The sequence below is a fragment of the Nilaparvata lugens genome, chromosome 13 (assembly GCF_014356525.2).
Source record: "Nilaparvata lugens isolate BPH chromosome 13, ASM1435652v1, whole genome shotgun sequence".
NCBI lineage: Eukaryota > Metazoa > Arthropoda > Insecta > Hemiptera > Delphacidae > Nilaparvata > Nilaparvata lugens.
The window spans coordinates 12,930,507-12,951,599 of NC_052516.1; the positions used below are offsets into that span (position 1 = coordinate 12,930,507).

The following is a 21,093-nucleotide window of genomic DNA, read 5'->3' on the forward strand; positions in this document are numbered from 1 at the left end:
CCCCATCTTGTTGAAAGAACGTGTCTTCGTTCACAGGAAGATGAGCAATTGCAGGAGCTAAGAAATTCTGCAACATTTGGACATAGCGAACTCTCTTCTAAATTCACGCTGAGCGATCACATAGCTGTCCCCGTTTTTATAAAATGCTTTTACGGCATAAGCACGCTGTGCTCCTGTCCACTGCTCCATTGCTACTAAAATGCTTTAAAGTTTTCTACACGATGGGCGTAGCATCGTTCTCCCCACTCCAGCCAAACGAACACAAGCGCTGTTGCAAAATCGCCCGATTGATTGCCGCACCTTGTATTTTTCATCTGCAATTCAAATCTGAACCGCGTGATCTGGAGTCAGCCATTTTTGATAGCCGCTCAGCTGATAATTGTTATAACTTTTGCCGATAGATAGCGCAATCGGCAGTGCCTATCAGACGACCGGGTTCTAAGTTTTAGATTTTAGGTTATGTTGTTAGGGAACATTGTCACCAATAACGTAAGTTATTAAAATGATTTGATTTGCAGTTTCTATAAAAAAATGTCTATGGAGGAAAAATGTTGTGTACATCACGAGCAAAAAATACTTTTTCTCCATCAGGAAAATTGTTGCCCTCGGCTTCGCCTCGGGCTTCAAACTTTTTCCCACAGGGAGAAAAAGTCGTACTTTTCACTCTAGATATACAAATAACTATTTATGGACTTGGTGGATTTTCCTTGTATGCCCATAATCATATGATTCCACTTGTCAGCTGACTGATTATGAATAATATTCTATAGCAATGGTTTACAAAACATGCCACGGCGTGGGTTGCTTTTCGTGGATTAGCGTGGGTCTACTTTGCGGCGGGCCTCGCTGCCACACAACCCTTTACATTTCATATTAGAAGAAAATACTTTATTAGAAAATCAAGATCAACTTTGATCAATCATAACTAATCAAAAGAGTATAGTTACAAATTAATGAATAGTTATGAGAACAGTGACAAATCAATGTAGAATTTTATTCCTACAATTCACATTACATGGAAAAACAAAAATATAAGAGTATAAAGTTTCAATTTGAAGTTTTGAATGCCATAAGTTGAAGACTAAACAGTAGATCAGAGTTTTGCTTGATGATATATGTAATATTCTATGCATACATGCAGGAATCACTTGCGAAACGTACAAAATCATTCTGAAAGTGCTTGCCAATTCAATAAGGAACATTTCCAAGTCAGTTGAATTTGGAAAGAGAAATAGTTTATTATTTTAATTTTATATTTGCAGTGATAGAAGTGACAACTCCAACAAGATTTTCTTCTAATAATCGAATTCATAGAATGTGTACAACAGTATCTGTGATTGTACTACTTGCCCGCACGCTTCAAGCTGGTTTCAATGCCCAATAGGGGATCGGCTGTCGGGTACGATCACAACAAACAGATCCCTCATAGGCCTATCCAGCAGGGGATTTACTGTTGAGGAGACTAGTTGACGGCAATGGTATGTTTTGCCAGGGGATTTACTGACGCCAGTGATCAAAATGGCGAAGAGACTAGTTGTCGGGGAGGGGGAGACAGGTTGGCGGCGACCCGCTGTAGACCACTGCCACTTGACAACTGTATTAAAGGCTCAAGTCTATCACTATACAGTCTATGTAATGTCGAACCTCTCTCTTTAGCGAACCTCCACTCAACGAAATCCTCTTCACCTAGTCCCATCACATTTTAGAGTTTTGGCTGCTTATTTACCTCTATTTAACGAATTTCGGACCTCTCAAAAACAAAGTTTTCTCTTCACTTCAACGTACAAAATTGATGTAGTGTGTATAGGAAGCAGACAGACATTTTCAAGGAATTGTTTAGATTGAGCAGAAAGGTCAACAGACTAAAAATAATGGCAATTCAGGAAGGCAGAAGATAGGGTGGTAGACAGTCAATAGATGTTGAAACACATGTCGGAAATTGAATACAAAATACTGCAAGTGTAGAATTCCAAGATAGAACTTGTCATTCGTAGACCAGCCAGGTAAACGACTGGACTTTCTCATCCTTGCTTTTGTCACACATTTCAATAATTATTTTTAGAACTATCCATCTATGAATGAAGGAACGGTATTTCCCCAGCCTCCCACCATTTGCTTTTGTCACACATTTCACAAAATGTCACTACCTACGTTCCCGATTTTATGTTTTATATACCTTATTCATTCAACTACCGCCCGTGATATATTATAAGATGGTGCCAGTTTTCTTGACAGAACAACCTCTCAATAACGAATACCTCTCTGCAGCGGTTTTTTTCTCGGGATAATTGACTTGGTTATACAGAGGTTCAACTGTATATTGATACAGAATGTATAGCAGCCACCGCGGATTTAATGAGGTCCACGTAATAATGGCAGTATTTGCTCAACATTGGTGTTGCTATACTTGTTTATTATTCGACAAAGCAGATAGCGCTATCCTTCTCTAACTCCGCAACGTCTCCAGCTCGTCTTTTAAAAATGTAGTCATATATAATTATTCAAAAAATAGTCAATCTTATTTATGAACATTATTTATCTATTGGAAAATATATCACGTTGTTGAATGAGATGTAATTGATGATTTTTAACAAGAATGAACAGTTAATACTACTTCAAATAAGCCGGTAACAGCTATCCTCTATAGAAGGCAGTGGCAAGGCAGAGAATCAGCAACGCTCTTCACCTATATTTTTCCACTGTCATTATAACGTGGGCCTCACCATAGTAATCATCCGCACTCTCGCGCCTGAACCATACATAAAAAAATACCATAAGAGTATATCCCATGGTATAAGACGTTTATGTTCCAAATCTCAATCACTGTCTTTTATTACTACTTTGTTGGGAGTGCAAGAGTGTGAGAACGGCACAGTATGAGAGACTACCAGCGTCACATAGCTTCACCAAAAACAATTACTAGGACTATCGGCTGATAACTGAAATTTGGAACATAAACGCCCTATACCATGAGATATCTACTTATACCATCTTTTCTCTATGCCTGTTTGCACTCGGCAAGCGTGTGGCGCCGGCTTACCTAGCGGAAAGCCCTTAGTCAGCTGCTGTTTGCACTCGGCAAGAGTGTGGCGCCGGCTTACCTAGCTGTAGGCACTCGGCAAGTGCGACACCGGCTTACCTAGCGGAAAGCCCTTAGTCAGCTGCTGTTTGCACTCGGCAAGAGTGTGGCACCGGCTTACCTTTCGAATGGCGAGGCACTTGCTGGCCTCGTTGAAGCCGACCATCTCCTCAGGCGAGCACACCTTCACAAACGGAAAGTCCGAATTCTTCGCCATCTGAGCTGCTAATGCCGTTTTGCCTGAGTTCGGAGGACCTACAAATGCAAATTCAGAGGGAGCATATCAGTATCTTACGTCACAAGGATGGGAAGGGGCCTTTTGCAGGCGAGAATGATGTTACTAGTCGAGGCGTTAGCCGAGCACTGTAAAAGACATTCACGACCAAGTAACTTACACTATTATTTGCCACAATAATCTAGAGAATAATTATTGAGAAACAGAAAACATTACCTGCTTGTGCTGACGCTTCTACATGCATACTATAAACATAACCTAGTTCACAAATTCCGAATCAGGAATTTTGTGGAAGTTGACAAAACTTTCACCTGGAGCGCTGAAGGTGGTTGTTTTGTAGCAGTTTTGCTGTTCCTATTTCAGAACTATAGTGAGGTCCACGTTATAATGGCAGTATTTTATCAACTTTGGTTTTGCTATCCTTGTCTATCATTCGACAAAGCCGGTGGTACTATCCATTTCTAGGTCCACAACGATCCCAATTATATTTTTGACTGTGTAGAAATATAATTAATTGATTCAGAGAATCAGCATCGCTATTTTTCTATCTTTATCCACTGCCATTATAACGTGGACCTAACTATAGGAAACATACTCAACTGTAAAGAAAACATATGGTTTCATTACAGTAGAGTATGCTGTAATGAGAATCATATGTTTATTTGTTCTGCAAATAGCTGTTTACCGGATTGATTTCTTGCATGGAAAACAGCTTGAATGACTATGACAAAAATTATTGGGCACATTTCATAGGTGAATAAAAAAAAAACGAATAAGTGTACTTACATCCTATTATATTAAGCGAGCAATTTCTGTATTTATTTTTATATCTGGTTATTTATGTTTAAAGGATCTCGAAAACGGCTCTAACGATTTTCACGAAATTTGGAACATAGTAGGTTTATGATATAAAAATTCGATTGAACTAGGTCTCATCCTTGGGAAAACTCGCTGAACGACATTAAAAGGATCATTTATCCTTGGCTGAAACAGCTGTGGATAGTAAAAAAGTGAGTATGTGAAAAATCAAAATATCGCATCCCCGAAATTCATAAGATGACATATAGCCAGCTGTGAAATATAAACACGATCATTTTAGAGAATTTTGATCTGTTTATCAATAAACGAGCGAAGCTCGGTGCCCCGATATTGAATATTGATTTATTGTAAAGCCAATTTCATACAGTTTTATCTATAACACTCATGACTTTTTCGAAAATTTTTTACACCTTGTGTTGCACATAAAATATCCAGACGATATTCAATTTGACGCCATAGCATACATTGTTGAACTGAATGTTCTGATGCCCTGAATTACGGCTTCAATTCTTAGTTTCAGTTCATCAATATTACATAAATTACTTGCATACAACTTATTTTTGACGGCCATAGACTACTCTAAACGAAAACTTGTTTGAACCCCCCCCACAACCATTCAGTTGACTGTGTTGCTATGAAGGTCACCACAAATTATAAAAGCTGCACCACGCGCTCATTTGAAAAACAATACATGGAAAGGTAAATAACATAACTGATACTGTTGAGTTTCAGAAGAAAAACTGAAATAGTGTATTTCGCACCTAGGGCCGAAAATGAGACTTTTCCGGCTCGAAATCGGTTTTCAAGTCCGTGGCCGTAGGCCGAGGACTAGAAAAGATTGAGAGCCGGAAACACATTTTTGCCCGTAGTGCGAACGCTATTTTTCGCCACACAGAATAATAAAACAATATATAAATATATGAGAATAATTGTTCACTAAGCACTTCCGAAAGCAGAAGTGAAAGGTGATAGCTCTAGCAAATCTGAGGTAATCTGAATATCAGGAAATTGTCCAAGTATTTTTATTTTTTATTCTGATTTGTCTAAATAACCTAAAAAATTATATTAAATTATGTGGGAGGTTGAGTTTATACTTTTTTATTATTTCAAATAACAATAAGATGATATTATTATAAATGTTTTAATTATTTAATAATAATGAATGCAAATAATGAAAAGTTTTTTGATCAGCTGTTTTTTGATCACCTTCCTTAGTTCCATGTTAGCGGCCGGAAAGGGTACTCTTTCCGGCTAAGGACTTAGCCGGAAAGAAACCTGTTCTGACGTCAGACGAGAGTCGTCTGCAAACAATGTCTTTCAGATCTACGTAGGGACTGGAAAACAACTGCTTTCTGTGCAGTGTGGCGAAAACAAAATAATAAAAAACCTAGCAAACATGAAACTTATAGTAGCAGATAAGTGATTTCTATTAAAATGATTCTAAATATGATTAAAAATTGATTTGATTTGTAATAAAATGAAAGAGCAGGCTAGGCTACTGACCAGTGAGCAGTACAGAAACAAGTCCACTGTTATGAGTGGCCTTAGACTGCTGCACAAAGAGCATTCCGTCCTCCAATATGTTACGCACAGGAGTACCCCACGTGATTATGCCTCTCACCAGGAAGTGGTCCAAAGCCTCGGCTGATGATCCAAATGCCTGTCAACAATATTTTACATTAATACGTTATTTATTACATTGGAAACATGAAACATTAATGGAATCAATATGATATTAACAATAATTAATAGGTGTTATAGAAATCATCGATAGCCCTAAAGTGAGGTCCACGTTGTAATGGAAGTGAAGAAAGATAGGAGAACTATGTTGCCGATCCTCACTGTCTTGTCAATGCCTTCTATAGACGGTAGCTGATACAGGTTTATTGATGTAATATTAACTGTTCATTCCAGTTTAAAATAATCAATTATATTTTATTAAGCAAGAAATAATATTTTTCAATAATTTCATGATGAATCTTCATAATTAAGATGAAATATTTTGTTAATTAATTATTAATTCTACATTGTTAAAAGACAATCTGGCAACAGAGCAAAGCGAGAAGAGATAGCACTATCCGCTTTGTTGAATGATAGACAAGGATAGCAATACCATTGCCAATCAAACACTGCCATTATAACGTGGACCTCACTATAGATGCTTTGATTCTTATTAATAAATGGCAACTACTGGATTCATATTAATAAACAGTAATTACCGGTTTGATATCATGCTCTAGAGCATGTAGAAAGTCGGACCGGCTGAGTTTGAACTTGTCCATAGCCTCAGGGTCGACCTCCACCTTGCTTGATGCCTTGATAAGTCGATTCATGGCCGTCGACTGGGCAGCTCTCACAAGACCTTCCAACTCAGCTCCCGAAAAGTTTTTAGTCAGGGTGGCCAGTTCCTGTACAATTACATAACACATTACATAACACATAGCTACATAAAACATGCAACCAACACAGTGATGATGCAACAAATAATATTGAGTGAATTGTGTTGAGAAACATGTGAGAAGAATTAGATTAATTGAATAGAAGCTAGCAATTGCTAGTTCTAAGTAATTTTCAAGCAAATTATAGTATTCGAGTGCGCTGTATAATCTTATTTGTATTTCAAAACTTGGTACAGTATTTAAGTAAAAATCTGGTGTGGCGCACTCACACGACTTTCCTTGCCGTTATCAAAATTTCCATTATAATTTAAACTTCCAAGCGAAACTTAAGTTTTTAATTCCAAATTTTAATTCAAGAATATCTTAGAGTATTTGACAAATAGAGCTTATTACTCGGTTCGCGAGTTTTTAGATGACTGACTGATGATTTCAATTGTATACCGCTTTCCTCCCTCGGATCCAACTGCAACCTATCTAGACACAAGCAAGGCTTCATTGGATTCAAATCAAGAACTTGTAGCCTTATAATAGTTACTAAACTTCTCTAGTGTCTTATTATGTATTTTATAAATTTGTGATTTATATTATTGAATATATTTAGAATTGTGACAATGCAGAAATTCTTTACATGTTGTAAACAATATTGTAAACGAATGAAATTGCAAATAAATGATTTGAATTTGAATTAAAGTCAATCAGCTGACGAGATCAATATTCTGCTATCTCTTCCAGTGAATGATTAATCAACCAAGCTACCTAGAATACATTAGAATACATTCTAGGTACATTAGAATCAACAGTTGCCTCTCTCATTAAGTTAGCATTTGAATAATAACATTTTCTCGAATTTCGAGCTTATTTTAAATGTTAGGTGAAAATGTTACTGGACATTAATTGTAGAGATTTCTATGCTCAATCTTTTCCACTTGAAATTTTTCATTTAAATTGTATCAGAAGCCTGTTAATTGGAAGTCTAAAATCAAACTTTGCATAGATGGGGCGGAGCTCCTGAAATTTTTACAGATATGGGATAGCAGTTGATAGAGCTTATAAATGACTATTTTAGGTATGAATTTGATCAAAATCGTTGGAGCCAAACACTGTTTTTGACAACATTTTTGCCATCTTAGCCGCCATCTTGAATTGCATTTGATCGAAATTGTTCGTGTCGGATCCTTATAGTGTAAAGGACCTTGAGTTCCAAATTTCAAGTCATTCCGTTAATTGGCAGATGAGATATCGTGTACACAGACAGACTCATACACACACACACACACACACACACACACACACACACACACACACACACACACACACACACACACACACACACACATACAGACCAATACCCAAAACCCCCACTTTTTGGACTCAGGGGACCTTGAAACGTATAGAAATTTAGAAATTGGGGTACCTTAATTTTTTCGGAAAGCAATAATTTCCTTACCTATGGTAATAGCGCAAGGAGAGTAAAAATAGCAAAACTATTAGTAAACGTTTATTTGAAATTTATTTTTATTACCAGTTGCAAGTTTTAAGTACCTGGGTTCAAGTGTACAGAGAGATGGAGGGCTTGATGTAGAAATACAGCATAGAATAAATTTTGGATGGATGAACTAGAGAAAAATGAGTGGTGTTCTTTGTGATAAGAGAGTGAATTGTCAAATGGAGGGAAAAGTGAATAGATCAGTTGTGAGGCCAGCTGCTGTATGGAACAGAAACGTGGCCCATTTCAAAGAAACAGGAACGAAAGATGGAAGTGACTGAGATGAGAATGTTAAGATGGATGTGTGGGGTTACAAGAAGAGATAAAATAAGAAATGAATTGATCAGAGGCACTGTATAAAAGTTGGACCACTGGGAAAGAAAATGCAGGAGACAAGGATGAGGTGGTTTGGGCATGTACAGCGACGGGAGGAGGATTATGTTGGACGAAGAGTGCAGGATTTGGTTTTGGATGGTGTGAGAGGACGAGGTAGACCTAGGATGAGGAGTGGAGATAGAATAGCGGCTGACTTGCGGGAGAGTGGTTGGAGGAGAGAGCAAGCATTGGATAGGGCTTTGTGGAGAGGCAGACTAAGAGGAAGGAATGCCGACCCTATTTAAATGGGATAAGGCACAGCCAAACCTGACGATGGTGTGAACACTGAAACTATTTGTTATAGTTTGTATTCTTAATCTATTATGTTATTAATTTCAAAGGGTACTATAATTCAATTTTATAAAACTATACTAATAGTAGGTTACCTTGATGTCGACATCTTCGTTGATTTTCTTGAAGTCTCTCATCCGAGCTGTGTGGATGTTCAATATCTGACATCGGCCGTTCTCATCCGGAAGACTAATCTCCATTTGAACCTAACAAAACAATCATTCATTCATTCATTCATTTCATCTGTAGGCCAACAAAATACCAAATTGATTAATATTTCATGTATCCACTTTGTCTCCACCAGACAAAGTCTATGAGGTGGTTATACAAAACCACTACACTAAACCCATGAGGATGATTCATCTGGTTCTCTCTTCATATACGGTGCCCCTCTATTCTTGAAGACGAAGCTTGCTAGGCCTACATCAAATACAGCCTACCGGGTGCGGCAGCAAAACTTCCTTATTCAAAGTGAACGCCAATCAGTCAGCTGATGTCGTAGTGGAGAAAATTTGGCCTAGTTTGGAGAGGTCAGACCATAAAGTTTTCTTCCCGATATGTTCAGTCGCCATCATGCATTGCAACAATGAGAAGCGTGCATTTGCCCTTGGGACTTATTTTTCGAGCGGATGTTCTGAGATCACAACCCAGCGCGCATTTCAAAATCGCTTTAATTTAGTCCCCCCCTTTTTGTCTACTCTCCTGGAGCGGAAATCAATATTGTTACTACGTTCAGACCAACTGCAAGTGCAACAAGACTAAGAACCAAAGTACCTCGGCCCATTAGGTCACCTGAGAACGTTGAGGCAGCGAGAGTTTCAATGTTGAGATCACCACAGCGTTCTGCGCTTGCGCCAACATGCGTCTGCGCTTCAACTTTCCGATCGTTCTGTGAGACGAATTCTTTATGATGATCTTCATTTCCATCCATACAAGATGGCAACTGTGCAGGAGCATTCTGAACGTGACTTCAATTGAGGGAACACTTTCCAGGACGCCTCATCTCAATTAGGAGCGATTTGGAGTGGCCAGCCCGATCTCCCGATTTGAATCCTTGTGATTTTTTATGGAGGTTTTAGAAATTCCTTGTTTATGTGAACTGTCCAAGGACCCTACAAGATTTGAAGACTAATATCAAGTAAGAAATTGCTAGCATACCGCCTGCAATGCTGGCAGGAGTCATGACAAACGCCAGAAATCGGTTTAATCAGTGTATGGAGAATGGGGGACGTCACCTACCTGATTTGATATTCAAAACTAATTCAAACAAAACTTTAAATGTGTCCATATTACTTTAAACTTTCTGATCCAAACAAAGAGTTTTATTTACTTAAAAAAAGGAATTTTCGCTGCCGCACCCTGTATAAATAGCAACTTCTCTCTAAAATTAGGCCTCCAAGAACACCTTGCATCCCCACTCTGGACGATACTCTCTATGCAAACAAGGCTCTATTCAACTTACTAGTGACATGAGAAATATGAAGCTCCCATTTCGAATGACTCTTCACTATCAGCATCAGGCCCAACAGCCCGACAGACGTACGGTAATGCACGCCCATTGACGGCTTAACCTTCCGGCAGTCGCGCTGTTGTAAAAAGTACAACAGTGTCAGTTTTTTTGCTGCACAAAACTATTGAATGGGGTGGTGTCAGTGAATGAGTCACCTATGCCATAGAGAAACAATAGCGCAAGTAGATATCCCATGGTATAGGGAATTCATGTCCCAACTTTTACTGTTATCTGAAGCCGATTACTGTCGATTATTGTCAATTTTTACTGTTTTGTTGGGGTGATAGTGTATGAACGGCACAATTTGAGAGACTACCAGCGTCACACGGCTGCATAGGAAAGAACTTTGTGAACTATCGGCTTGAGATAACAGTAAAAGTTGCGACATAAACGCCCTATACCATAGGATATCTACTTATGCTATCGTTTCTCTATGCCTATGCATTCCAAAACTTCCCCCCCCCATCACTCCACTGAGTTGCAGTATCAACCGGGCAATGGTTCAGTCTTTGGGTGCCATTTAGTCGCGACAGTGCATAAGTCGCACTGCGCATACGATAAGGAAAGACTGGATACGGGGACTGTAAATGAGCCATTAACACAGAATTGATGGCTTTGCTTGATGTACCTTATTGGGCTATGAAATGGTAATCATCCTATTATGAAACTTTTCATAGTTTTTGACGTGTTTCTATGTGTTATGATTGTAATGTTTGTAATTGTTTTATTGTATTCTTATTATTGACATGTCATGGCTTGATAAATATTGTATTTATGCAAACAAATGTGACGAATAAAGATCTTATCTTATCTTATCTGTGATCACAACCCAGCGCGCATTTCAAAATCGCTTTAATTTAGTCCCCCCCCTTTGTCTACTCTCCTGGAGCGGAAATCAATATTGTTACTAGGTTCAGACCAACTGCAAGTGCAACAAGACTAAGAACCAAAGTCCGTCGGCCCATTAGGTCACCTGAGAACGTTGAGGCAGCGACAGTTTCAATGTTGAGATCACCACAGCGTTCTGCGCGCAAACATGCGTCTGCGCTTGAACTTTCCGATCGTTCTGTGAGACGAATTCTTTATGATGATCTTCATTTCCATCCATACAAGATGGCAACCGTGCAGGAGCATTCTGAACGTGACTTCAATTGAGGGAACACTTTCCAGGACGCCTCATCTCAATTAGGAGCGATTTGGAGTGGCAGCCCGATCTCCCGATTTGAATCCTTGTGATTTTTTATGGAGGTTTTAGGAATTCCTTGTTTATGTGAACTGTCCAAGGACCCTAGAAGATTTGAAGACTAATATCAAGTAAGAAATTGCTAGCATAACGCCTGCAATGCTGGCAGGAGTCATGACAAACGCCAGAAATCGGTTTACTTAGTGTATGGAGAATGGGGGACGTCACCTACCTAATTTGATATTCAAAAATAATTCAAACAAAACTTTAAATATGTGTCCATATTACTTTAAAATTTCTGATCCAAACAGAGAGTTTTATTTACTTAAAAAAAGGAAGTTTCGCTGCCGCACCCTGTATAAATAGCAACTTCTCTCTAAAATTAGGCCTCCAAGAACACCTTGCATCACTCCCCACTCTGGACGATACTCTCTATGCAAACAAGGCTCTATTCAACTTACTAGTGACATGAGAAATATGAAGCTCCAATTTCGAATGACTCTTCACTATCAGCATCAGGCCCAACACCCCAACAGCCCGACAGACGTACGGTAATGCACGCCCATTGACGGCTTAACCTTCCGGCAGTCGCGCTGTTGTAAAAAGTACAACAGTACCATTACTCCACTGAGTTGCAGTATCAACCGGGCAATGGTTCAGTGTTTAGGTGCCATTTAGTCGCAACAGTGCATAAGTCGCACTGTGCATACGATAAGGAAAGACTGGATACGGGGACTGTAAATGAACCATTAACGCAGAATTGATGGCTTTGCTTGATGTACCTTATTGGGCTATGGAATGGTAATCATCCAAATGTTCATAGGCGTAAAATAATCCAAGAAGATGGAAAAAGTAATTATACAATTAATTAATATGTTTTGACAGTAAACAGAGTGCATAACACTTGGAAAATTGGATGTTGTAAAAAGTACAACACGCGACTATCGGAAGGTTAAATATTATATATTGAAGCGAGGTGGAACTTCCGTCAGCAACTCCCCACCAATAAAAGCTATACGAATATTATTAAATAAAAACACTATGAAATTATCAAAAACCACATTTTTTATTGAAAGTTAGAAAGACCGGTTTCGGTTGTTACACCATTGTCAATCTCTGATAAACTCTGTTCATCATATCAATAAAATCTGTGTTTTTTTACAATTTCTTAGGCCCGGATTCCGAGCTCGGGATTTGGGTAAGTTCTAGACTTTAAACAGCTGGAGTCACAAAATTGGTTTTCCAAAACGGGGCGTAGCACCACCTCCGTGAACAGAGCCGTTGTGCATTCATGTGACGTCAGCACAGGTAGGGCTCCTACACCAATAAAAACACTAGCTGATATAGATCTGCTGAAATCAACGAATTTTTATTGGTGTAGGAGCCCTACTCTTGTGCTGACGTCACACGAATGCAGAGGGCGTAGTCGCAGTAAATAGTTGTTGCAAAATAAATATTTATTTTCTCATTTCCTTGACAAAATTAAACATTCCTAAATAATTCAAAATAGGTGGAACTTAACACTATTTTCTCTCTATTTTATTTTGTGTCCAATTTTCTAGTTTTTGAAATTTAATTTAAACGTGACTTTGACTGACTGCAGCTGTTTAAAGTCTAGAACAACTCACCTGAATGCCGAGCTCGGAAACCGGGCCTTAGTCTTTCTATTTAATATGAATAATTACTACAATATCAACTTCCCAACTCCACAAAAAGTGAATATTATTATGATCAAAGAAAAGAAGAACTATCATTTGCAACTCTCTGTTCATACACCTGCATGGTAAACCAGGAGGTTGGATTTCGCTAGAAACCACCTTCTCTAACCGACAGTTACTCATATTAAATAAAAAGACTAAGAAATTGTCAAAAACCACAGATTTTATTGAAAGTTAGAAAGACCGGTTTCGGTTGTTGTTACATCATTGTCAATCTCTGATAAACTAAAACTAAATACAAGAGCAGCAGAATTTATACTAGTAGGCGAGTACTGCTATTGGTTGAGGAGAATGTTGAGTTTCTGCACGTTAATAACAAAGGCAGATCTTTGAATATTCTAGAGGCTTTAGAAATAACAAGAGTAATTAAGGACGATTCCCAGTATAGTTTAAATGGCCAGATTCAATTCAACCAATACAACACTACTAATTTAGTTTTATCATGGCATTGTAAGCATACATTAGTCGATAGTTTTTCCATTTACATATTTGTTTTATTATCTTTCACACTTGTTTTCTTAGTTCTTATTTTGTACTGAAAGTAAATTTTGTTATCATGACAGAATCGTTGCTTCAGCCACCATTTTGTCACACCGTTGAGTGGGAGGAGACTGACTAGCTGGGCCAATGGCAGGCGTTCATGCCCTTGACCAATAGCAGTACTCGCCAACTAGTATAAATTCTGCTGCTCTTGTATTTAGTTTTAGTTTATAAGAGATTGACAATGGTGTAATAACCGAAACCGGTCTTTCTAAGTATCAATAAATCTGTGGTTTTTTTGACAATTTCTTAGTCTTTTTCATTCAATATGAATAATTACCACAATATCAACTTCTCAACTCCACAAAAAGTGAATTATTACTACAATATCAACTTCGCCAACACCACAAAAAGTAAATATTAGCATTTGCAACTCTCTGTTCGTTCACCTGCATGGTGCACCAGGAGGTTGGATTTCGCTAGAAACCACCTGCCCTAACCGACAGTTACGGTTGCTAACCGACAGTTATGAGCTTTAAACCAGCACCAACTCACCTCCAACCGGCCAGGCCTGAGCAGTGCCTCGTCAATCATGTCTCGCCTGTTGGTCATGCCGATGACGAGGATGTTGTTCAGCTGTTCGACACCATCAATCTTGGCCAACAGCTGATTGACGACTGTGTCGTGCACGCCCGTGTTGGAGCCCACCGAGCCACGCTGCTTGCAGATCGCGTCTATCTCGTCGAAAATTATTATGTGCAGGCCTGAGTTCGGACCCATCTACAACACAAAACACATTATTACTTATATAAAACAAGAGAGGTCCACATTATAATTGCAGTGGAGAAAGATAGAAACAACCCTTTCTCTTATCCATCTACGTTGGCGAACAACATAAATCATCATCACTGTCTGTCACTCTCAAATGCTCGCTCTTCTTCTAGCATTATTTGGCCTTTCCAAATTGGAACAACAAATTAATCTAATATAAAATATTCGTAAAAACTGGGAATAAATAATTAAACATAACCTCAACAAGACAGTAAACAGAACGCCGCCATTTTTCCTTAACTACAGATTACAGATGTTGACTGACCAAATTTGGCCGGTTAACTCTATAACGGCTCACTAGCTCTAACGGTGTGTGGTGAAACCCGATTTTGTCAGTTAAGGGCTAATTGGAGTTTATGCCCCCTCTAACGACAAGTTTAGTTCCTTGTGAAACCCGGCCTAAATCTGTTAATATTAAAATATATGATACTAGCAGGTAACCCGTGCTCCGCAAGGGTCTATTTTAAAACTTTACAAACTGAAAACTTGATGTAATAAAATATTGGAAAATTGAAAATAGGCCTATAACCATCCTCGGTTAATAAAGAATCTTTATGCAAAATTTCAAGTCAATCAGTCCATTAGTTCAGATGTGATGATGCGTCAAACATAATTTTCCTATTCCGTACGTGTATAAGCCAGTTCTTTCCTTTATTATTAATAGTATAATTAACTGAAGAAGACATAATACTTGAAAAACTCAAGTCATATTGATCATATTGATTTTTTCAATACATCAATGCAGCCTTTCGCTTCCCCAATTCCAAGCAAAATACCTACAAATTGTTTTCACTCCTAAATTGTGTCTAATAGTACATTATAACTGAAGAATATAAATTATTGCGGTACTAATTTTATTGTGATCTATTCATGCATTTCTTAGGAATTCAAATGATACAGCATAGTACCATTTCATTTGTACTGGTTGCAAAATTTTACATAAAATAATTATTTGATGAAATCTAAGATCAATCGTAATAAAAACAACTTCCTTCAAAAACTAATTTATAATAATACGTTACGGGAAAAAATTAAGAAAAAAAACGGAAGAATCGCGATTCGAACCGAGGATCACTCGCGCAGTAACCGAGTACTCTACCGCCAGACCACGGCTGCGTTCAAAATATGACGTCTTATACTAACGTTATAACTTTCTTATTTATTAACAAACACATTTTACAACAATGTAAGCAATTCTGTATAAAATGTCATGTCCCATGAATGAAATTTGAACATTAATTCTGAAAAATCTAGAAGGAAAATTGAAATTTGGGCTTCGAGGTGCACGAGTTTGATATTTTTAGAATCTATGTGCAAAATTTGGAGATCTAAATCATTACCGTTTTTCCGGTATGCAATCCACAAGTTGACATATTTTGATGCGAACAAACACAACCCCACTCTCTCTTATTATATAGATTAATATTAATTTACCCTCTTCTCTTCCTCAATTATATAGATTAATATTAATTTACCCTCTTCTCTTCCTCCTCAGCCTCGGCAAACAGTCGCCTGACATTGGCCTCTGACTCGCCGACATACTTGTCGAGGATCTGCGGTCCGTTCACTATCTTGGGCTCCCGGGCGTTCAGCATCTTGCCGATCTGGCGTGCCATCAGAGTCTTGCCTGTGCCAGGGGGGCCGTACAACAGGATGCCTTTCACGTGCTTGCAACCTACACACAAAATATTATTCATTGACAATCTATTTGAATCAAATCAAACAGTCTATTTTGATTTACAAATCAAATTTGTACAACCGTATAATTCCGTCGGATCAATTTTATTAATACAATTTGGAGATGAGTAATAGCCCATTTCTTCAACAAAAAAATAAAAGTATATTTAGATAAAAACTAAACAAGACTCAATAGACCACATTGATGTCAAACAAGGCACCATGAGATCTTCTCCTCTTGTTCTCTTTCTACAGATCTTGACTTAAATTATTTTCCTGGACTGTCCACTGTGTAGTGTAGCCGATTATTTGACATCAATTTTCACAATCCATTGTTTAAAAATTGAAAGTGTGGACGACGGTGAAAATTCATGACAAGTAAAATTGGACTGAAAAATGTATGCCTGTTGGCAGTCGGTTACGAGGACGGGACCTGCAACTATCTACAGCAGATAATCGGGCCCGGCTCTACCCCTCTGTTCCGAGACACCATTTTCCTGGTTCAGTAAGTTACTTATATTATCAATTTTATTGATATATATTATTAATAGATTTTTTTATTGAAGGCAAATCCTGTAATTATTATTCTATTGTTTATTCAAAAGGTATTCTTATTATTTTATTTTAGTTTTCACTTTAACTTTGAGTTTTCAATTAAATTAAATCGATAATTTAGTTCTCAATATATTATATGTTTTATTTATTCTTTAAAAATATAGTTCCTTTCTCATGAGTTATAGAGTTAGATCAATTTAACCTCTCGCAAGCCAAGCGATTCCCCCATTATAAATTGCTATAATACCAGCTCATTACCATAATGTCTAGCTAATTTTATCAAGTCAACTTTGAATTAGTTGATCATTCTCACAACCCTAAATTACCAGCTCAATACCATACTTAATATAACCCCAACTACCAAAAACAATTACCCCATTACAACTGCTTTCAATAGAACAACCAATAGACAATCAGTGGCATTTTGAGCGAGTTCTTCGGCCCAGGGATAAAACAAATACTGCAGTAAATAATATAATATAATAAGTAAGGCTCTATAAATAATATCTATATAATACAATAAAGGAGAGAACTGGCCTGTACGGGATAGGATATTCACGAATGACGTATGATCACGTCTCAACTACGCAACTGATTAACTTAGAATTTTTCATGATTCTTAATTTACCGAGGATGGTTATAGGCCTATTTGGAATTCTTCAAAATTTCAATAGGTCATGTTTTAAGCTCGTCAAGTATTTAATTAGACCCTTGCAGAGCACGGATTACCTGCTATAGTAAGTCCACGTTATAATGGCAGTGGAGAAAGATAGGAGAACAACGTTGCCGATCCTCTGTTGTTGTCAAAGCCTTCTATAGACGGTAGCTGATACAGGTTTATTGATGTAATATCAACTGTTCATAATCATTTAAAATAATCTATTATATTTTATTAAGCAATAAATTATTTTTTCAATATTTTCATAATATATTTGTTGATTAATTATCAATTCTACATTGTTAAAAGGCGATCTGGTAACAGAGCAAAGCGAGAAACAGATAGTGCAATCCGCTTTGTTGAATGATAGACAAGGATAGCAATACATGATGAATGTTAAGTGACACATAACCTAGCTACATTTGGACTGTTGTATAAATTAGAACTGGAACCGGTTTGGGCTTATAAGCCTGTGGTACTTTTCTCTAAGTTGTGTAATTCTGAATGATTAAATAAATATAATAAATAAATAAAATAAATTAATGAAATAAATAAAGATACCATTGCTAATCAAACACTGCCATTTATAAAGTGGACCTTACTAAAGTGCAGAATATGGTTGAAATAGGTACTAGATGAACTGATACCTTAAAATATGAGACGAAATGAACATTAAATAATAGTTTAATAATATATTTGGGGTAGTACTGACCCAACTGTTGGATGACTTCGGGCGGAAAGACTCGAGAAGCGAAGGCTCGCCGAAAGATGGCGTTGAACTCCTTGTCCAGACCACCGATTCCCATTTTGTTGAAGTCCCAGTCAGGGTTGATGATCGATGTACGCGCTGTATTCCTGCAATGCAATCAACCAAACATCAATCAATCAATCAATTACAATAGCCTATCGTAAATAAAATATATAACACTAGTAAGATTCACATTATAAACTCAGGACCCAATTAAATATTGGGTTGCTATCAATCTTCAATTCGTATAGTGAGGTCCACGTTATAAAGACAGTGTTTGATTAGCAATGATATTGCTATCCTTGTCTATCATTCAACAAAGCGGATAGCGCTATCTCTTTCTCGCTTTGCTCTGCTGCCAGATTGTCTTTCAACAATGTAGAATTAATAATTAATTAACAAAATATTTCATCTTAATTATTGAAAAATATAATTTCTTGCTTAATAAAATATAATTGATGTTTTCAAACGAGGATGAACAGTTGATATTACATCAATAAACCTGTATCTGCTACCTACCGTTTATAGAAGGCATTGACAACAACAGAGGTTCGGCAACGTTGTTCTCCTATCTTTCGCCACTGCCATTATAACGTGCACCTCACTATAGAAAACTGTCAATCACAAGTAGACTGAACTGTTATATCATTATTAAGGCGAACGCACAGATGAAGGAAAAATGCCTCCCCAGGTGTTCGAAAGTTGACAGTCGTCCGTCTGCGTGCATATGTCTGCTCATAGCCGTCTGCGTACATATGTCTGCTCATGTCTGTCTGCGTGCATATGTCAGTTCATGTCTACATGTAGACGTTTGATTTTGTTCTCGGACTGTCTGCATACATGTGTGTGTGTGACGTTAATATTCACTGTGACTGTCACTTACCCCGTTGATTTTCCGATAAGATTGAGAGAGGAGTCGGGTGCTTTTTCGAGTGCTATGTTGGTGTTTCCCAGACAACGGCCCACACTGATCTTATGCGGCTTCGGGTCCGAATTCAGATCTCCGATGTCCACAGCTGTAGAACACACAAAACAATCCATTTAAACACCAACTGATTTGACCTATTCAAAACTAGTCACTCTTACTAAAAAAATACATTTCTTACATAAAGTATGTATTGTATTACACTGTTTGGTGCATCAGGGGAGTTTTCTTGAGACTTTTGAATTGTATGAAACAGAGATAAGAACACTGGCCCATTTGAATAAAACCAGAACAAATGCTCATGAGGAAGAGCATGGAGCATAAGGTTTTGCTCATGAGCAAAAGGTAGAAGCAAAAGCATTTGCTCATTTTTATATGAATAAGCTTTACCTTATACTCTTACATAATGCTCCTGAACTCTGGAGCAAATGCTCACGTATTTTAAAGATTTTTCATCAGCTGATTCGCTTTTGTAGTCTTACTTTTTTTTATAGCTCACGGAAGCGCTAAATATGCAAGTAGGGGGCACCGCTTGTGTTTGCGTCGTCTGCTCTATTTTATATCTATTAATAGAGTTTTAGGTTAGTTGAGTTTAGAATTTTGAAATAATAGAGTGAAAAAATGTCATCTATATAATAATCTTCAGCATATTCTTATAATATCAATAGCCTTCTTATAATAGTTTACATTCTTAAATACCTATTTCCTATTTTTTAATGGCTATCTTTATATCAGGTAGCTAGCTATCTTTTGTAGGAATAATGGTGATATATATCATGGTTGAATCTAAAAAGAGTTTTATAGTTCTCAACTATTCGTTGTGATCGTATCTGGTATAGTTTCCTCTTCATCATACGAATTAGTTGAGCTATTTTACTATGAGCAAAAGGTGATTAGCTCCTCTAGACTAGAATCACCTTTTTTGAAGCATTTGCTTCAACAGTTGAGCAAATGCTCTAGTTTATTCTTACAATTTTGAGTATAAGCTTTTACTTTTGAGCAAATGCTGAAACTTATATTTTTGATGAGTATGAGCAAAAGGTTTTGCTCACGTTTATTTATAGAAAATGAAGCAAATGCTCCATATTTTAGAAGTATAAGCAAATGCTCAACTTTATTCATATGGCTTATTGAATATTTTTCAATTTTTATATTTTGCTCAATAGTATCACAAGTTTATTTCACATTCAAATGATCGACATTGCTACAACGTTCTCAAGATATTCGTCGTTGAACATCAATTCATTCAACTATATTCTAGCTTGAACACAATTGAAACATTTTTCTCATCATCATAGTTACTGAATTGTGAGAATGCCTCCTTAATGCCGCATCCACACTCTCGCCCAATGCGTACAAATGACGACGAGCGCGCGAGAGTGTGGATGTGTGGTTTACCAGCGCTCGCCTTCACTGGCCTTCGCTTGCCACCACTCCGATTTGTGTCGAGTGGCCAGCCGAGCATCGACAAATGGTCACATGGCAAGACCAACGTGGTCAAGCTCACACTTGGCCAACACTTGGCTAGAGTGTGGACTAGACATGAGGAGTAAACACAAAGTAATGTTGTAAACCACACGATTTTATTAATTACATGAATATCATGACAATATTAAGATGAATCTGAAGATATAACTGGTTAGGCCAAGAAACCTGGTACTGATGGAAATTAATGAGAAATTGAATTTATTTAAATGCTAATTAATGAATAATTATTATCAAACATGTAGCTGTTTTCCCTGAATTTCCATCTAGCTGTTAACCCTGTTGTCAATATTTGCAGTAGCAGAAGTCTTTCGGGCGATTTACAGCATTTAATTAGGATTTTCGTTTAATAATAATTGAGCCTGGTACTTTTTGTGTAGTTGAGAAGTTGATAATGTGGTAATTATTCATATTAAATAAAAAGACTAAGGGACGGTTTCCGAGCCCGGGATTTGGCTAAGTTCTAGACTTTAAACAGCTGGAGTCCGAAAATTTCTTAGTCTTCTTATTTAATATGAACCTGGTACTCTTCTTATATTAATGTTATCAATGGAGAAGTGGGTTGACAAAATCACTTAATGTTTAATCCTTATGGAGAAATTAATAGCAAATCATCACTCACAATACAACAGTGACTAG

The 21,093-nt window shown here is 37.4% G+C and overlaps 1 protein-coding gene across 1 annotated transcript in view; it reads right to left on the bottom strand.

Moving 5' to 3' along the window:
* LOC111056379 (vesicle-fusing ATPase 1) overlaps positions 1-21,093 on the bottom strand; it is a 35,878-nt gene that overhangs the window by 10,932 nt on the left and 3,853 nt on the right. The window contains exons 5-12 of the mRNA XM_022343742.2: positions 18,928-19,060; positions 18,009-18,151; positions 15,882-16,081; positions 14,131-14,355; positions 8,780-8,890; positions 6,353-6,541; positions 5,637-5,793; positions 3,201-3,334 (exon numbers count right to left, since the gene is read on the bottom strand). Of these exons, the coding sequence (XP_022199434.2) occupies positions 3,201-3,334; positions 5,637-5,793; positions 6,353-6,541; positions 8,780-8,890; positions 14,131-14,355; positions 15,882-16,081; positions 18,009-18,151; positions 18,928-19,060 (1,292 nt within the window). The remainder of the gene's footprint in view (positions 1-3,200; positions 3,335-5,636; positions 5,794-6,352; positions 6,542-8,779; positions 8,891-14,130; positions 14,356-15,881; positions 16,082-18,008; positions 18,152-18,927; positions 19,061-21,093) is intronic.